Source organism: Barbus barbus (genome assembly GCF_936440315.1).
Source record: "Barbus barbus genome assembly, chromosome: 1".
Classification (NCBI taxonomy): Eukaryota; Metazoa; Chordata; class Actinopteri; order Cypriniformes; family Cyprinidae; genus Barbus; species Barbus barbus.
Genome location: NC_136729.1, coordinates 9,184,571 through 9,205,316, shown reverse-complemented (window position 1 = coordinate 9,205,316; position 20,746 = coordinate 9,184,571). Strand labels below are relative to the sequence as shown.

Sequence of the window (20,746 nt, the reverse complement as noted above, 5' to 3'; positions counted from 1 at the left end):
TGTCACCATGAGTTCAGTTTTTGTTCACATTTTTCTGCAGTTATGTTAAACAGGCCGCACAACTGAGACTGAACATTGTTGAGTAACAACAAACTTTCTTTTTTTCATCATTTGGGATGAAACACATCCTGTTCTGTGCTGCAGAATCAACTATCAGATGTTGTTGAGAAAGCAGGCTAAAACAAGATGACCCCAACGGTGAGTGGACAGGGTGTGAATGGAAGACATCTTCCCACAATCCCCCGGAGTTTGAGCCGACAGTGATGAGCTTGAGCTTGCAGCTGTGATAAAACGCTTCGGACTGGAATGAGTGACAGCGGCTTGGAGAGGCTGTCTATACCTGTGTACACATGGTGTCAGGCCCAGAGCCCGTAACTGTCTGTCAAAATCCAAGCTGCTGACTGAGCGAGGCACATGAGCTGGGGTGGATCAATACTTCCTAATGTTATTTAAAAGACAGAAATCTTGAGCTGTTTGCACTCTCATTCTGACGGTACCCATTCACTGCAGATGATCCATTGGTGAGCAAGTGATGTAATGCTAAATTTCTCCAAATCTGTTTTGATAAAGAAACAAACTCATCTACTTCTTGGACGGTCTGAGGGTTAATACATTTTCAATATTTTTTTTTATTTTGGGGGAACAATTCCTTTAAGGGCTGTCTCATGAAAAACTACATATAACCCAGATGATATGTTCACATCATGAGCAAAAATAAATATTCTTCAGAATAAATGAAAAGAAAGTTTGTGCTGCTGCTGATTGACAACCACATTTAGGTGCAAAACATGGCAGAATGCACTTTTCAGCTGGTGTCCCAAATGATAAAGGACAAACAGGGCAGACCATCAATAATAAAATACAGTATAAATCGATTCTCAGACTAATGATTCAATATTTTAAAACTGTTCTATATAGTCACAGTAAAACATTTAATTTCTTTTCATGAAGAAGCGCCATGTAAGATGCACAAGATCCCAAGACATTCTGCCAATTATCAGTAAGTGATGAAGTACTTCTTAACAGATAATTTATTCATGGAATTAAACGCAGATGGGACATTTAACAAAAATGAAGTCAGACAACTCTTGACACTTTAAATACAAGATAAGAAGGAAAATGAATGACATTAATGATTTTAATCTTTTGATGGCCCATTTTTTTTTTTACTTTTAAAGATGTTAAGGGCCTTAACAATGCAAACTGAATCTTTGAAAAAATGTATGATACTGAATTACGCCTTTTAATGTTTTGAAACCACAAAGAAAGACAGAGTGCTTACCAAGCAGTGTAACAAACAAAAGGGTGTAACATTCAACCTTTAGCAAAAGCAGTAATTAATCCAAGCAGAGTATCACGTTAGTGGACAGACCCCTCTGAATTCCTCTTCTGTACCCAACCACAGCTATTAGCTTATCACCCGTAAAGGCTAAATGCTGTGTGTTCTGCATATCTTACAGGGATGCTTAGAAAGCTTTCACAGCCTCTAAAATCTTCCTACTTCGCTACATCCAAATCTGTGGGCAGCTTACAGTCTGTTCACTGGCCATCTCACGCACATTTTGCACAAAAATGGCAAGAGCTGCAAAATCGCCGCTTCCAATCCGATCAGCATGTGATACGTGACTTCTGGGAGTCAGGTGATACACCAGTTACTGGAAAGAAACAATGTTCACGGCCATTACAGCTTTCAGTCTTGAACTAATGATGGAGCCCTAAGTGTCCATAAATTTTAAAGAAAACCCTCCATGATATCACTTTATATCATTCACGGCTGCGTTGTTTGAGAAAATAGCAGCTCACATTTGAGAAATTCACTGTAAAATGCATGGACACTAACTGTAAATAAATGCAATAAGAATCGACCATTTTACCGCCACCGTTATCTCGATGAACAATACATGCTGCATCTACCAGATGGAGTCTGACTAGTCTGACTAAAACATTTAGGGCAAAAAAAAGCAGTTATGTCATTATCTGGTGAATCCACATAAGTGTTGGGATGGAGTAAAGTGATCTGCCAGAAGAAACAACAAATCAGTAAGACCACAAAAATAAATCAGGCTTCACTGGGCAGAAGCTCTTAAGATCAGTGCGGGATCTCAGGGGTTTTATTCTAAAAATAACTATACTTGAAAGTACTGATTTTGAGGTCATTTTATTTATAGTCACACATATAATCATATAAAGCTAAATAAAATTGTTATATGACATAGCTTTTCTAATTGCCATTAATTTTCTTCAGCCTACTAGTAGTCCTACCATGAATAGCTATTACAGTCTATCATGAATAAAATAATAAAAATGACACAATATACTTCTTTTTATATCCACTATTAATGTATAAGCCACATTTTTAATTCTCTACAAATTCATCAGGATCAAAATCTGGAAATGGGATTGAGTTATTTTTGGTTTCCTTTGCTGTCCTTGCAATCTAAACCACTTCTTTGTTTGACTTTTAATATTCCATAATGCATGTTATATTTAGAATATGTAGGCTAATCATCTTTCTAAGGCAGCTAATGCATCTATCAGTCCAATTAACTGCATCTACAACTGTTCTTTGTCTGACTTTATTTACTTGGCATTTGTGTTATTGGTTCCAGAGTGCTTTACATGACAGTACGTGCAATGCATGATAATTAGTTCAGCGAGAACTGTATAGCCAACGTATTAATTCCAAACTTAAAATGCATGTTTATAGCTAAAGTGAAAGTAACTTGAACTGAGAATAAATCATTTCAGATTCAGTGAATATATGCAATACATTTTTCTAAATTCAATTTCTATTTCCACATGAATGAAGCATTAACAAACACTTATTTAAATAATATTTTATGCATTAAAAAAGATAAAACAACTTCAAAAAACAAAAAACAAGCTAAAATATTAATATTCACAAATACGGTTCCCTGTACTGCATAGCAATGCCATTGTATCACAAATCAAGATGTATACTTCACATAACCCATATTTGCAAAAAAGGACAGTATGTACTAGACTGTACGTATAGTATGATGAAATATGAAAAATATGAGCAACAAAAAGCATTTAGACTATTATAATATTACAATATGTCTAGCTGTATTTCACACATAAGATCACTCAGCCCTACAGTGAAGTCATTTTGTTAGAAAAATTCTTGTGCTGATCTGAGTCATGTTCAAATGAACACATAATATATGGCCCTAATTGAATGGGATGTCTGAGGAGGGGGTTCGGTGAAGAAAGTGACATTTTGGGAAAGGAGAATCACATAGAGGAGAAACACTTAATGGGGGAGAGACTTTCCGCCCTCCCAAGAGGATATGACCTTTCCTCCTTCCCTATAATGGTCCTTCAAATTTATTAGGCTCCTGTTGATATGTGGGCTGTGGAGACACAACGTCTGGCCACCCAGACTGCGCTCAGTCATTTGAAACATAGGACGTTTAGGACGCATAAAAACCAAAAGGTTCATTCAAGTCACTGTGTGGAATTAACAAGTGGGTTTCTTTGGGAGCTGGGGAATTCATTGTGATGGAAACTCGGTTGAGATTGAGGAGCGTGCTATCAGTCAAAAAAATAAAAAATAAAATTGAAATAAATTATTTATATATTATATGTTATTGCAAATTCTTTCAGGAAAGGTCATAAGAGAAAAATTAAGGGACTGCCAATTGCTTCATAAAAAATAAATATTTGATCAGTTCTTTCCTGTAGCTCAAATAGTAGAGCATGGCACTAGCAAAGCCAAGGTCATGGGTTCGATTCTCAGGGAAAGCAAGAGCTGATGAAATGTAAAAACTGTAACTTGAATGCAATGTAAGTTGCTTTGGATAAAAGTGTCTGCTAAATGTAAATGCAGTACTAAAATAGGCTTAATTTTCTTCATGCAAAATATAATTTTTTATCTATCTCACATTACCTGTTATTTCACATTAGTATTGATGGTTCCATGAAGAACTTCTAACATAAAGGTATAAAAGGTTCTTAATAGTGGAAAAACATTCTTTAGATTATTAAAATGTTCTTCAGACTAAGAAAAAAAAATATTTTAAGAACTGTTTACTGTAAGTTTCTTTGTGGAAATCAAAATTGGTTCTTCTGTGGCATTGCTGAGAACCCCCCTTTTGAAACCTTTATTTTTCATTATATAGATGGAGAGAGAGAGACAGAGAAAGAACGATTTACTCATCCACTGAATACTGTATGTTTTGTAATCAAGAGAAACTCAAACTTTTCGGAGATGGTCAAGGAGGTCTAACATCTTTAGGGTCCTTGCACACTGACTCCGAAATTTTTGATTTTTCTTTTTCATATTTGCCATGCTTTCCTATCAAAATGCTTGCTACGGATGCTAAAACGCACAAAATCAAACCTGATTTGAATTTTTTATGACGGACAAAATTTTCAGAGGCAGTGTGTAAACATGCAGGGCCGCTGCTGGCCAAATGGATGCCCTGAGCAGAATTGTATTATTGTGCCCCCTCCCTCAAATATTATGGAAGCAAAAACTACTATAAGGGTCAAAATAGAACTTTAATAAAATATAAAAGTAAATAAAGAAATAAATTAAAATTAAATTGTATTATTTACTAATTACAACTGTAGCTAGACAGTTACCTATGGCTATTATTTTATTAATACAGTTGTCTGATTGATTTTATAGTCTCAAGCATTCAGAAATCACCCAAAAGAAAATTAAGCAGTTTTACTATGATAAAACCATGGTTCAATTTTGTAAGGGCTGTAATTGAAGAAATTATAGAGGCTATGTCATATATTGCAAAAAGGTGGCCAAAAATAAAAAAATTAAATATGTATATTAGAATTAAATGTGTGGTCAATATTAAACAAGGGTGCATTTGTAATAATATGTAATGTACATAAATTGTTTATTTTGAATTACAGTATGTGTTTTAACAGTGTCATTCAATGAAAGCATATAATTATCAATTAACCAATCATTATTGCCTCATTGTTTTATATAATGCATTTTAAAGGCTGTTGTTGGCTTAGGTCTGTCTTTATAACCACATATATCTTAATACTTCTTTGTAAATTATTGTTTGAAGGAACAAAATCATGGTTAATTTGTGGTTACCATGACTACAAGAACCATGATTTTTGGTTTTATTCGTAGTAAAAAGCATGGCTAATTTTCGTAAAGGAACCTGGCAACTCAAGAGAGAATATTAGATGTGCTGGTGGTGGTGAAGTATTAGACTTCAAAACACGTTAACGCCAACAGCCAAAAACGTTTCACAGGATTATAAGGCGAACACAGAGAGAATGAGGAGCTTCTTCCCGCAGGCCATTCGGAGTCTTAACCTCTCTCCACTCTAATCACATCACCCCACACTTCCACTTTGCACATTTTCATTACAATCTGCACTAATTTGTAGAAGGTCACGTAAGGATAAATGAGTGGGACTTACATACCATTTGTCTTTAGTATTCCTTTACTCACTTATACACTTTACTGCACTGCACAGCACATGGACACTTTATCACTGACATACACTTTACTTTTTATAGAATCTATATAGAATCATATTCTATTTTTATTCTTCATATCTATTTTTATTCTCATATCTATTTGTTATTTTATTTTATTGCTAGTTTATATCTATATATATGTTTACTGTACTTTTTCTATTTGTATTTTTGTAAACTTGAGGTTTTTCTTAATTTTGTTGGACAATTTGTTGGACAGTCGTACAATACATTTCACTACATGTCGTACTATGTATGTATATGTATGTGACAAATAAAATTTGAATTTGAATTTGAAATGTACCTGAAAGTGATGCACGGGCTTCATCTTTTTTTCTTTTTCTTTTCTCGGCGCAGGATTGCTGATGTCTTTTCATGGGCATAGCTGTCCATCAATTACGATCATTTGCAGTCAGCCGCAAACATGAGGTGCGAGTTGGCACGGATGCGCGAATGGCATGTCACGTGTGCCTAAGGCCTACTGTGTTCACCATAAAATGCCATATGTTTATATTTTTATTTATGTATGTGTACGTGTTAATATTAATATAGAATGAAAGGTTTTTTGTTTTGTTTTGTTTTTTTGTGCGACTGGTGCCCCCCTGGGAGTTGGTGCCCTACTCAAACTGCGTACTCTGCATATAGGGAGCGGCAGTACTGTAAACATGATTGACACAACGTGAATTCACATTTATTTTTTAACGTGCGAAAATTTCGAACAAGAATTTCAGACTCAGTGTGCAATGGCCTTTACTCCACATGGCCTTAATCAGTGTTTTGTCTTTTGAAAATGCTGCCCGTTACTGAATGTATTTTATTTCCATCGGCCATTACAGCTTCAAAAGTGGCCACTTTAATCCTCTGAGAGCCACAATTTATTAAGACACAAGCAGTCATCATCTTTGTTACTGAAGTTCCTGACCGTATTTCTTAATGAGTCCGCAATTGGCATGTCCATCTGCTCTGTCCGTGCCTCAAGTGCACACAAGATCTTTTACTTTTTAGCGCATTCAGTGCTTTGCCTGTTCATTTGCCTATAACTGAGACCATTATCGCATACTCTCGAAAATCATGCGTTGCTCTGCTTGTGAGCCTCTGACAGACATCAAAGGTCACAGGTAGACATTTTGCTTACTGGCATGAAGGGTAAAAAATTTATTAATGAGAGTATCACGATGATTTCTCCAAGCTATGGTAAAAAGAATGTCTACCCATTAGTTGTGCAACGGTACAAAGAAAGGTTAGCCAACTTGAATAGTAAAAGCTATGGTTTCTAAAAGAGATAAACCCTCCAACTGGCACCCACATTTCAGAAGTAAAAAGTGATCAGCAGGAAACTGTTTAAAGTTGGCATTAAAATTAAAATTCGCCCTATCTATTTTCTACATGCACGTTATCTGTCTTATTGTGAATGATTCATTCATGCATGTTTTAATTTTTGTTATTTTTAATTAAAATATCATAACTCGATTTTCCAGTGAAATGACAGACTTCTCTCTGGTGCGGTGGGTGCTTGAGCACCTACCCCTTTTCACCTTGATTTTTTTTTTTTTTTTTTTTTATTAAACGCCCTTTTGTGAAGGCCTGCCCAATCTAACTATTAGTCAAATTAATTAATAATAATTTAGCCATAAATAGAATTACCCACATGATGACCTTTCACCTGACGATCTCATCCGGGACGATCCCTCATGTTTAGACACCTTGAGGATGTCTTCAATAACGTCTGCGGCTGCCGGTAAGATTAGCGGTGTGCTTGTAAACTTGTATTATTTAATTATTATTATTTTATGAGAACGGCGTGAAGAGATCATGCACAGCTGTTGTTTATATTGCTGTGTGTAGCCTGTGGAAGCACAGTTAGCTGCAGCAAGGGGCTACAATATTTTTGTTCAATGTTTTCCTAATGACAATTTTATGATTGGTTTATAAAGGCTACTACGAACACCCTTTTCCCATTTTAATCACAGAATAATTCAGGAAATATATTTTATAGTTTCTATATTAAATAATATGTCAATCAGTACTGCATTTTTCATATAGTTTATTTATTTATTACCTGAAGATAACTTGAAAAACACACATAAACCATATATTTTCGCAATCGTGTGTTTATTGTCTTCACGTTTCATCAGTAAAAACGTTTCTGCTTTTTATTCAGCTCAGCTACAGCCATAGCCCTGTGAGTTTGTCCATATTAGGGATTTCCTGCACGTCATAAGTTTCTGCGCGAGAGCACCCTCTGGCTTCGAGTTTGAATGAAACATGCACTGCACGAGAGTGTTCAGCTTTCCTGATATTCATATCTCCTCATTTTGGATACGAATAAAACGTCAGGTCATGTCTCTTTTAATTTAAATCTAGATTTAAATCTAGAAACCTCTATCCTCGAGCTCGAATATTTTATTAAAATTAATATTAAATATTAAAAATGCAGCTAACGTAGTTGTCACGAATCTGGGCTATGAATTTCCATTTGTTCACCACCAGAGGTCACCCGCTCACCACATGGACTTTCACACTACACAGCACATTGGACTCCATTTCCCACCATCCATTGCACTCACTAATCACTCACAGCTGTGAACTATCACCCAATCTCACACACACTTTATAAGCCTTGGACTTTCTCTGTTTCACTGCTGAGTATTGTTTAGCCCAGCTACCTTACGAAGCGTTCCCAGTTTATCTTGTTTGATTCAGTTTATCTTGTTTGATTTCCTGTGTCTAACCAGTAATTGCCCTCTGATTTTATGGTTATGATTGGTGGATAGGCATTACATTTCTGGGAGATTGAAAACATTAAAAACGAAACAAGTTGATTACTGATTGAACTACCTTAATGATCAAGAACATTAGAAGACTAGAAGCTGGGATTAATCTTTTGACTCATTTACTGACTCTTTCTGTCCACTGTATCATTACACCAGCTATTATTGACAAGTATAATCAGAGCACTAAATGTAAATTGCCCAACATTAGCCACTGTTTCCAAGTGCATGTAAGCAAACAAGAATGATTAATTCAGTTAATGACAAAAACATACTTTAAAGACATTTTACTCACATGTAGCGCAGGTGAGGGTTCTGTGCAAATGCACGAGCCTGGATTGTCCGTAAACTGCAGTTTATTATTGTCCTGAAAAGAGAAAGAGAGACTATCATATGTGACCTGTGCTGGCAAAAGGAGTCACAATGATCAAAAATGAGTTATTTTTATTGTCATATTCTCCATTAAAAGACCTTCAAACTGATGTATCATTTGTTGGAATCGCACAAAAAATGACTGAGCCAAACCTGTTTGAAGTCGATGGAGTCAGCAAAGTAAATTGAGAGAAAAACTGATTTAAAGTTTTCTGAAGGTGCCAAAGCAAAATCACTACGCAACATTACATCTTGTCCCCCACTTCTTTTCTTAATAATCATTACTAGATTAATTATCACAATATACTGTAGCTATTTTGTTTTTATTTTATCTTTGTTGTTATAAATAAGAACCGATGCAAAAAAAAAATAAAAGAAATAAAAGAAACAAGTGTATAGTGTATTACTTTTTAAAATTTGAAATCTAAAAATAAACATTCAAGTAAGAAAAAAATAGTAAAATGTAAAAATCACTCAATGCAAAAGTGTGTTCATTCCAAATAAATTGATTATATATTGATTATTTTTGGTCAGCACAAGGAGAGAGTGGAGAAAAGGTACTCCTCTCAGAAAACATACAAATATAGATACTTGTAGATGTTTAATTCTTATTTGTAGCACTGAGATCGCTAGACGAGAGCTTAATATACTCTTTTTTTGTGAAAACCTCAAATTCAAACAAAATTGACCTTTTGCACTTTTTTTGCCTGTAGCTCAAAATGAGGCCGTGCACATTCCGACTCATTTTGATAGAACGGGTCACATATGAAAAATGCACAGTTCCTCTCAAAAATCAGTGAATAACAGGTGTCATTGGCTGGCCACAAAAGAGCAGCATCAATCCAGCAATAATGAGGGCAAATTAATTTCTCAAGGTGAGACCACCAACATTTATTTCAGCCTCCACACAGCACGGTTCATCCAGTAATTTTGACTGAGGGCCCTGTTGTTGGTCACTTGCACCTGGCATTGCAAGTCGATCATTCAAACCAGAGGAAGCCAACAGTTCATTAGAGCCTTGCGGCTTGATATACACCGTTTATGATGATAAACTGCAGAAGCAATCTCAGTTCACCATCTTTACCATCTCTTCAGAGAGTGTCATTAAAATAATGGTATCATCAGGCTCCCCAATTTCACAGCAGAATTGTGCATCCTAAACACTCTGTGCACAGTCTCAGTGGCATTAATTGGCAATGACTGCATCATTTTCATTACAGGAATTTAATGCAAAAAGTGATTACACTCACAACACCCTTATCCGGTGAACAGTAATCAGTACAGAATTTGTTTTATTATGATGATGGCTCTATAGCTATAACAATTTCTAGGAATACAATTATCCGTCTCTGTTATGCAGAAGATGTAAGGAGGATGCTGGCTGTGTTTATACCATTTCTCCTCTTAACCATTCAGCTCTTAAAAGCCTGAAAACAAATGCAAGGGGCCTTATTATAAAACTCTCCTGATGGTCCTTCACGTGACACGTGTGAACTTGTGGGGGTGGGATTACGAGTGTAGGCAGATATTTCATTCTGGAGCTGCTGCGATGGTGCTTCAGTGTGCGCTAGTGAACTCCCTACGAGCAGGTCGGTGGTCTCTACCAGTGTTTGAACTAGAAAAGTTTGGCAATGTTTGGCTGAATTTTTAAAAATACTCAAAACACCTAGCACTTCAAATGTTGTTCAAGCCTTATGTGCTTTGAATACCTCAAGATCTATACAAGGTTAAAAGGATAGTTCAGCCAAAAATAAAATACTGTCATCATTTACTTACACTCATGTCCTTCCAAAACAGCATGACGCCTTACTACCGTGGAACACAAAATAAATATTTTGGGTACAAAGAGTATTTCCAAACAACAAAATAAATACATTTGTGTACTCTACAGAATAACTGAGGTCATATAGGTTTGAAACAAGTAAATGGTGACAGAATTTTCATCTTCAAGTGAACTATTCCTTTAAGACTTGGTTTAGATGGATGGACGATTGATAGATATTGTATGTGAATGTGTGGATAGATGGATGAATAGACAGACAGATGGAAAGACGGTTGAATAGATGGATGGAGAAATATACATGGATAGATGATTGGACAGATGGATAAACATAATAAGATAGATAGATAGATAGATAGATAGATAGATAGATAGATAGATAGATAGATAGATAGATAGATAGATAGATAGATAGATAGATAGATAGATAGATAGATAGATAGATAGATAGACTAGCGAATAGACAGACGGTTGGATAGATGGATGAACAGATACATAGAGGGATAAATTGACAGACAGACAGATGGATGGATAGATGGTCAGATGTCTGGGTGGACAGACATAGTCTTAGGTTAGAACACTGGAAAAAAAGTTTGTACAGCAACTCATCATTGTTAAATCAACATAATATCAGTGCACAAAACTACCAGCTTACCCATCAAAACCCCAGAGGTGGACTGAGATGTTGTATGACTCAACTAAATTATTCCACACCAAACCGCCACAGACAGGTCCTGCATTCATGTGTTTGGTTATGTAACATTGCTATCTTCAGTGTTTGTGCTTAAAAAAGTTGTGAAGCGCAGAGCTCAACATGTGCGGAAGCTGATGACCTTTAGTGGAACCTCAGAGAGTAATTTAGAGGCCTAGAGGTCAGAGCTGTTTCCAGCCATGGGATGGACCAGGAGAGCCCACCATCAGCAGAAGAGAGAGCAATGTTAATGAGAAAAATGCTAATGGGAAGCTGGAATAGTCCACTTGACTTCCTTACTGAGGGATCAAGGGGAGTGGAGGGGGAAACACTGTCTTGAGGATACGATGAAGAGAGGATGGGGTGAGAAAGATGGGAGGGCTTGACAGAGGTGAAGGGAAGCTTATAAGCGGGAGTGATGAAACTCTGTGGGAGGTCTGTATCCACAGCAGATGGTCTAGTCTGTTTCCTCCCACTAAACCTTTTCATCTATATGCCTTATATATATATATATATATATATATATATATATATACTTTTAACTTGAAATCTTTTAACTATGTTTCACTGATGTTAAAGCTGATTATATTTTCTGAAATGAAGAACAGATGGGCAACTTGTTATTTTATTCAATTGCATTCAAAGTTACTATTCTCAAAAAATTACCAGTTTGATATTGGTACCTAATAAACCCACTCTGAGAATTTTTGGAGAAATTAAATTGTTCTCTAAAATGATTGGTAATGGCAGCATTTGGCACAGTGAATCATTGTTATAAAAATGTCACAATAAGTTAAAATTATTCTAATATAAGTAACATAAGTTCTTAGGAAAGGTGCAAAGCAGATTTTTTTACATGTTTTTTTAACTACGTGTTTTGGGGTCAGTAAGATAAGACACCTGCACTCGCTCATCACGGCTGGATCGGCCACACATGTGGCCCATTTGCCCGCGGCCATTTAAGCCACATGAGGCTGATACATGGTGAGACTGGTCTCTATGAAGCTGAGAACTAACGTGCTATCTCTGACTGATTTCAGATACCAGCGTGTGACCGACCCAGACCTGACACGAGCACAGCGCCGACTCATCGCACCCGAGGAAATCATACACTGAGAGCACTGCATTACCTCAGCGAGTCACTCTTCACTCAGCACCTTTTTATTGTTAATAAATCCACCCTCCGGGGTATTTATTTGAGCTCTCCTTGTCGTGTGATTCTTCCACCCCATCACAATATATATATATATATATATATATATATATATATATATTTCAGCAAGAAAGCATTAAATTAATTAAAAATGAGAGTAAATGGTTAAGTAATTATTTTTAATGTTAGAAGGGATTTCTATTTCAAATAAATAATCTTCTTTAAACTTTGTTCATCAAAGAATCCTGAATTTAAAAAAAAAAAAAAAAAATTCTACATTACATACAACCAATTTCAACCAATAATAATAATGAAAAAAATAATAAATGTTTCTTGAGTACCAAATCAGCATATAAGAACGATTTCTGAAGGGTAATGTGACAGAGAAAACTGTTGCAATGGTCACAAAATAAAATGTATTAAAATAAAAGACAGTTCTAAATTTTTATAATATTTCACAATATACTGCTTTTGATTGTATTCTTGACTATCATAAGAGAAATATCTCACCAAGCCCGAACTTTTGAATAGAAGAGTATATAAAAATCTATTATAAATATATCTATTATCAACATATTAAAGATAATAAAGCTTTCACAATAACAAAATGAATATTATCACAATATAAATGTATTAACCCACTGCACACTTTGTGATATTACCATCACTTTTTGCAATTGTTACGAAACCTCTTGGGTAAATGCCACTGGAGACTGTGTGAAATCAGCTGTCAGACTGTGTGATAGACTTTAGTCACGATTGACAGCGTTGAATGTGCGATCAATCATCTCACATTTTGACATCCTCATTGACAAACAAAACTGAAATTATATCACACAAACACGAGCAATCCCTTAAGCAAATGTCAGTAATGCTTTACCCTGAGATTAAAGGAATCGTTCGACAGCCTAAATCATTCAGCGTACACCAGGCTTTAGTGTAAAACACATATAATCACCATTATAGGATCGTCTTTTTCATACTCACAGTCTCTGGAGTCCCATGTACAGTTCCATGTCGACATCCTTAAGAATCTGCAATCCTGTCCAGTTCTCTATGTGTCTGCAAAGGAAAGAGAGAAAATATTGAAAACAGCACCATTACCCCCAATTTATTCAAGCAGGGGATATGTGTTTTTCCGTTTGATGGCTGGGGCAGGAACTCAATGGAAGGTCCCTGGAGTTTTGAAAAATGTATCATAGTTCAGCGAGTGCTTGTGAAATATTCCTCTCTGAGGCGTTGATGTGTTGGTTAGGCAGATGTCCTAAGGGTGTGATTATGTGCAAACCACATAAAAACACGTGAAATAAGTAACAAAACAATTTGTTTCTCCCTAGCCTGTAAGGTCAAATGCATAGAACATGTGGGGAGCACAAAATAATTATCATCTATACTGTGTAGAACAACCAGAGTCGACTTGTATATTGGAGAGCAGGGATCACTGTAGCACTCAGTGTATGTACGATCCGTAATATAATACAGAGTGCACTCGTTATAGCCATATCATGGGCAAGCTTCATTTAAACCTCTGTCTCTTCCCAAAATGATTTGCACTGTGGGATCATTAAAATAAAGATAAAAAATTATACTTTTGTTCAGTCAGTTGATCAAGTGATCAAATATGACACAAAAGATTCTTATATTTTTACAAAAAAAAAGAAATAAATAAAATAACTATATATATATATATATATATCAAATAAAGGCTGTTCTTTTGGATTTATTCATCATATCCTGATCAAAAAAATTTTTTTGTATTTAAGGAAGTCGTGGCCTAATGGTTAGAGAGTCGGACTCGTAATCGAAAGGTTGCGAGTTCGAGTCCCCGGCCGGCAGGGATTGTAGGTGGGGGGAGGGAATGTCCAGCGCTCTCTCCACCCTCAATACCACGACTGAGGTGCCCTTGAGCAAGGCACCGAACCCCCAACTGCTCCCTGGGCGCTGCAGCCCACTGCTCCGGGTGTGTGTTCACGGTGTGTGTGTGTGTGTGTGTGTGTGTGTGTGTGTGTGCATTTGTTCACTACTCACTGCTGTGTGTGTGCACTTGGATGGGTTAAACGCAGAGCACCAATTTCGAGTATGGGTCACCATACTTGACAATACGTCACGACTTTAAGCAGCACAACCATTTAACATAACTCGTTTGGCTCTCAACGAAGGCGGTCACATTTTTCTCTCCCTCTCCTCCCCTTACCTTCCCTTCCCTGCTTTGCTCTCTCGTCTCATCTCGTCTATTGTCTAATACTTGAGAGACTCTCTCTGCACTGCTCTCCAAACTGAAAAATCATGGATTTGATCAACTGGTCTCTCAAGGCTGCCCATCAAAGGAAAATTTATGGATTTGGAGACCAGAATGGACAAAGAGAGTAGCCGTGAAAATTGGAATACGGCTACTCGCCCCAAGATCAAACAATCACAATCTTATCTTCTTTCGGCTCCCTCACACCAGCACTGGCCTCGGACAAGGTCGTCGGACAAGGTCACAAAAACAACCCCGGGAAGAGCACTGCAGTGAGACGCTCTTGCGTTCCTCCCCCCTTCCACACACACACATACGCACATATATACAGATATGCATTCACCTCCCCTCGCCTTCGCCGCTTTGTACCACCAACCTGACAAGAGGGTCCGACCGGCGCCGAGAATGGCTGCTTGCCGGAACTGGATTACCTCCCCTGTTGCAGTCGTGTGGCTATGTTGTTGATTGACTATGTGCTTTTTGTTGCTGGGGTGTTTTTCCTGTTCTCACACTGTACTCCCAAAGGAGCATAGTCTGTGAATTATTTTTTTTCTCCCCGCTTTCCTCATGTCATGCTGTATTTCTTCCTCACTCTACAACAAATTCCTTGTATGTCTAAACATACTTGGCGAATAAAGCTCATTCTGATTCTGATTCTGATTCTGATTCCATTTTCAACATTGATAATTAAATAAATGTTTCTTGAGCTGCCAATCAGCATGTTAGAATGATTTCTGAAGGATCATGTTACACTGAAGACTGGAGTAAGATGCTGAAGATGCTGAAAATTCGGATTTGCATCACAGGAATAAATTTCATTTTAAAATACATTCAAATAGAAAATTGTTATTTTTAATTGTAATAATATTTCACAATATTTCTGTTTTTACTGTATTTTTATCAAATAAATGCAGCCTTGAGCATAAGAGACTTCTTTCAAGCTTTCGTAAAGTAGTGTATATTATAAAGTGAAGTGACAGCTCAGTTCAGCCAATTCAGCCAAGTATGGTGACCCATACTCGGAATTTGTGCTCTGCATTTAACCCATCCATAGTGCACACACACAGAGCAGTGAACACACACACACCGTGAACACACACCCGGAGCAGTGGGCAGCCATTTTATGCTGCAGCGCCCGGGGAGCAGTTGGGGGTTCGGTGCCTTGCTCAAGGGCACCTCAGTCGTGGTATTGAGGGTGGAGAGAGCGCTGGACATTCACTCCCCCCACCTACAATCCCTGCCGGCCGGGGACTCGAACTCGCAACCTTTCGATTACGAGTCTGACTCTCTAACCATTAGGCCACGACTTCCCACATAAATATATTCATTCACATTATAGAGATTTCTAAATTTCCTTTACATTTAGACAACATTTGTTTTATAAATATAACTCGGTCCTTTGAGTATTTTATTTCAATGGTGAATGATTTAATTGAGTAACGACAGATAAACTTTTAGAAAAATAGTTGGAAGTAAATTTTCAGTGCTTTAGGCTATACATGTTCTGAATAAATCCAAGTGAAAAGAAAAAGTTCCTCCTTTAGTGACAGTCTGTAGGATTTTTTTCTCTCCCATTTATTGTCCACCAGGAGAAATTGCAGTCCGATTTCTTGGAAAAGTAACACCTCTCCTGAACAAGCCACACCATTTGACGTATCATTCACTAGCACTAACGGTGCAGAATGAATAATGTGCAAAAGTTTAAAACTTATGGTAGAGGTTTGTTCAAACAACTTACCCTAAATATTAGCAATAATACATGCACAATATATGCTGATAAACATAAATGAGCACATTATAAATTCCCAACCATGCAAGAAAAACATGTGTACATGAGATTAAAAAATTCTGGGTTTTTTCTTTGTCACCCTTAATGTAAAAACATCAGTAGATATGAACACTTAAAAATATACAGAATTTTAAAAAAGACATTTAAATGCTAAACAAAATTGTGGTAAAAATGTCAAGGGGTGTCAATTGGGTTCAATCACATTGATGCTAAATCCTTTCTGAATAAATCCAAATATCCAAGTGAAAATATTTTAAATTATGACACTTATCCCTGCTCTCCAATACTGTGTCACTGAAACACCATTATCAGTGTCAGAATCTGCTTGAAAACATGCTTGCATTTAAATTCAGCTATTGCCAGGGCATGCGGCGGCACTGCCTTTATTTCCTATTCCACAGGCTTCTTATCTGCCAGCTAAAACAAACACAATCTGGAGAGAAGTGTTTCAAGCAGGAGAAATCACAGATGTGCCGCTGACAGAACACAACCACACAAAGAAGCAAACACGCTTCTAGATCCACACACACCTAACAATGCCACCAGCCCCAAGAAGCACAGTCCAGCACAGTACATCAGGTAGATTTAATGTTTCTGTTTACAGCAATGGAGAGAGTGACACTTTACAAATGAGTCGCACTGCAATTAATGTAATACAGCAGAGGCCTTGCTCCTTTACTGCCCATTGGTTTTATACAGCGTCTTCAGGTCAATAATTTCCCCAAAGAACTTTAACTGAGGATCGGCTTCAGCCCACCACTGAACCATGCCTAAAACCAGTCGAGGATCAGAAACCAGAGGACCCAGATTTTACATTGGTCATCCTGTGGCGATCCAGAATTGTGGTAATTAATGGACAAAGTCTATGTGTTTGACATTAATCTAATCTAATTTATATATATATATATATATATATATATATATATATATATATATATATATATATATATATATATATATATATATATATATATCAGTCCCCAAGTTTTTAATACTTAAAAAATTATACCTTTTAGTTAAGTGATATAATATGCTAATCGGACATCACTTGATGGATGCAAATTTATTTATTTATTTATTTTTCAATAATCAGATATCGCTTGCAGGATGCACAAAAATCTATAACTGAGTCCAGATGGTTTTGTTGTGATCCACATGCATTGGAGCAACCCTGTTTATACAGCTGCACATCCTAAACCATGTAAATCATTTAAATATCAGTCAAATGCTCTGAGCACATTTCATTTCAGCATCTGATGAAAAGCCTCTCTCAGGCTGTGTGCAAGTTCATGGCTGTTTTCTCCATAATTTTCTCTCTAGTCTCTCCATTGTTCCCAAAACACATGCTTGGGCATGATTAATGGCTTTGTTTAAATGATCTACAGCACAACTACATAGAGCTTAATGGAAGAACATTTAATAAAACAGACTGTCTCAGGTGTGCTCTTCAGGCATTGATCGACACTTTCCTTTTCATCTCAGAGTCAGGCTTTGAGCAAAGAACCATAAAAAGACGGAAACCAACTCTTTCCATTATCTTGCACTTCCATTCCAAGAATAATGAACGCTGGCAAGCACAATTATGAATTCAACCAATGAAATGATTTCAAAAACTATAACAGCAAGCAACCATATCTGTAGAAACGTACAATACATTTCAAGATGACTGCTAGAGTTGGTAAACATACTGTTTACTCTTCACCGATTCTTCACTGGCGTTCCTTCTACACCCACCTAACATCTGAATAAATGTAATTACACAGGGACAGGTGTACAACATGAAATTAGAGCTGACCTCCTTCTGTTGCTGATTTCAGGTTTCAATCCAGGATTTACATTTCCAGTGTATAAATACAACATGCCTCACCTTCATCGCTAGCAAGCTATGCATCATTCGTAGGTGCCTGGATGCTGATTTGCATTTTAAACGCTGGAAATATATGTGGCTTTATGTGAGACAGTACTTCTGACGTTTGTTAGCATTTACTACATGGCAGTTAGAGTATGCAGGATAGTATGCAGGATATTTTTTCTAAATGAAGAACATCTGTAATTACAAGCAGTTCCACTTACTCTTACCACTCACTCTGTTGTGAGTGGGGTTTGTCCATCCAAGTGCTAGGGTTTTATAGAGGGTTGCCAGGCCATGCTATGTGCTTCCTAAGGCTCTCAGACTGGTTGTCAGCATGCTTCCAGGGTGTTTTGGATACTTACTAGGTGTTTGCTACTGTCTGGCGCTCAGGATGGTCAACAAAGCAAAGTTCCTTCCGCAGATTAATTCTGTATGTGAATTCCCCCCCCCCCCCCCCCCACACCCCACCCCCCAATGTATTGTTATCATGGGGGGAAAATACTGCTTTCTAGAAATAAATAATAGAACATTACAAAATTAACTTTTAAAAAAGTAAAAACAACAGTGCAAACAGTGCAATGTCAAAACATCAATAAAACTGAACACTTGCAGTTAATGTTAAAAAAGTTTTTTTTTACATGCAAAATGAAATTGCATAAGGAAACTTTTTGAGCTTTCACAGAAAAGAGATGCAACAGAGGCACCGCAGAGATGTAGCGGGGTAAAACAAAAAGTGCATAACCCTTTATGGTTGTCCTGCTGGGTACTGGTGACAAGATGAACCACCACTTGCATAAACATAAATATAAAAATATATCATATTTATAGTTGGAATGGCAAAGGATATATAAAAGTTTACACCAATTATTTTTCTATACACATCTCTGTGACTGGTGGGATAAACGCCTGATGTTTGTAACAGGTGCACAAATGGGCCACAATGCGTCAAACTGAAGAAAATGAACAAAGTAAACACTCAAGTGTTCTCTGATATGGAGCTTTCATTCTAGTGAATCGGTTCATTTGGACAGTTAAATGAACAGCTTCACAAAGATGGCTCACTGAAATGACTTAACTCCTTATATTATGTAGGCTTACTAACATAAATGAGGGTGTTTTGTTCCATGTAGTATACATATACGTGTTCAAGTAAATTGAGATGAAATAAAAATATGACTTTGATTAAATTGTAGCTTTGGTGAGTATATTTTAGCTATAAAACATAACTTTAGGACCTAACAAGCCTATAGTTTAAATACTTAAAATTATGATTTGATACACTTTTTGAAATGAGCTTCCCCAACACTGGTTAAGCAGATACATTGTGAGACAGCGAGGACTAAATGAGATACTGCTGTTGAGAATCGAAAACTGGAAATGAGTGAAATGTGTATTGACCGCTTTGCTCACTTTAGACTTCTAAAAGTATTGAAATATTGAGCTTTCTGATCAATTGGTCTGACTTCCTCAGGAAAAGGTGTTCAATAGAGGTAAAATCATGATAATGTCTCACCTCTAGTACATACACAGGGCAATTACATTGTCGCCATATAGCAGTGACCTTTCAAAACGTGCAAATGTCTCCCTATTCACTACACCTATCAGCAATGCCTTTCAACATTCTTGACATCTTCATATCAGAAAAATGTATGTAATTTATTTAGAACAGATTTTTACACCTGAAAAAATCTTAAAGGACATGGTCAATTTTAAAGAAAACATAAATGAGATCATAAATAAGATCTGGCTGACCCCTGACTTCATGATAAAAGCTCCATCATTAAAGGAATAGTTTACCAGAAAGTGAACATTTTCTGAAAATGTACTCTCCCTCGGACCATTCAAGATATAGATGAGTTTGTTTCTTCATCAGAACAGATTTGGAGAAATGTAGCATTACATCACATGTTCACCAATGGATCATCTGCAGTGAATGGGTGCCGTCAGAATGAGAGTTGATAAAAACATCACAATAATCCAGAAGTAATCCACACAACTCAAGTAAATCAATTAATGTCTATTTGTAAGAAAAACCTATAATTAAGGCATTTTAACTTAATCCATCACTTCTGGCCAGAATATGTTTGATCTGTGCATATCTCTCACCTCATTCAGCTATGACAACGTTTCTTCTGGAGAAAGCAAAACTGTGGATTGAGGACTCGTATTTTAGACTGAAACACTAGTTTAAAGTTGAAGATGTATTAATGATGAATTTATTTTTCACAAACACAATTTTTCACTTTACAAGACATTAATTGACAGACTAGAGTTGTGTGGAATTATTTATCAGGCGTTTGGACTCTCATTCTGAAAGCACCCATTTACTTGAGGATCCATTGGTGAGCAAGTGATGTAATGATAATTTCTCCAAATCTGTTCTGATGAAGGAACAAACTCGTCTACATCTTGGATGGCTAAGGGTAAGTACATTTTCAGCGATTTTAATTTTTGTTTTTACTATTCCTTTAAACAGGTAATTCACCCAAAAATAGAATTCTGTTTACTCTTTACTCACTGTTAAAAATACTTTTTCATTTTGTTTTCCATGGAATAAAAAACAAGGTTATACAGCTTTTGAAAAAAGCTCAGTGGAGATTTCCTCCATATTAAGTATT

At 36.6% G+C, this 20,746-nt stretch overlaps 1 protein-coding gene across 1 annotated transcript in view; it reads right to left on the bottom strand.

Annotated features, from left to right (window-relative positions):
* The window catches only part of ntrk3b (neurotrophic tyrosine kinase, receptor, type 3b), a gene marked incomplete at both ends in the record, with an annotated part of 163,804 nt that overhangs the window by 126,563 nt on the left and 16,495 nt on the right, over positions 1–20,746 (bottom strand). Inside the window, 2 exons of the mRNA XM_079400952.1 lie at positions 8,548–8,619; positions 13,236–13,310. Of these exons, the coding sequence (XP_079257078.1) occupies positions 8,548–8,619; positions 13,236–13,310 (147 nt within the window). The remainder of the gene's footprint in view (positions 1–8,547; positions 8,620–13,235; positions 13,311–20,746) is intronic.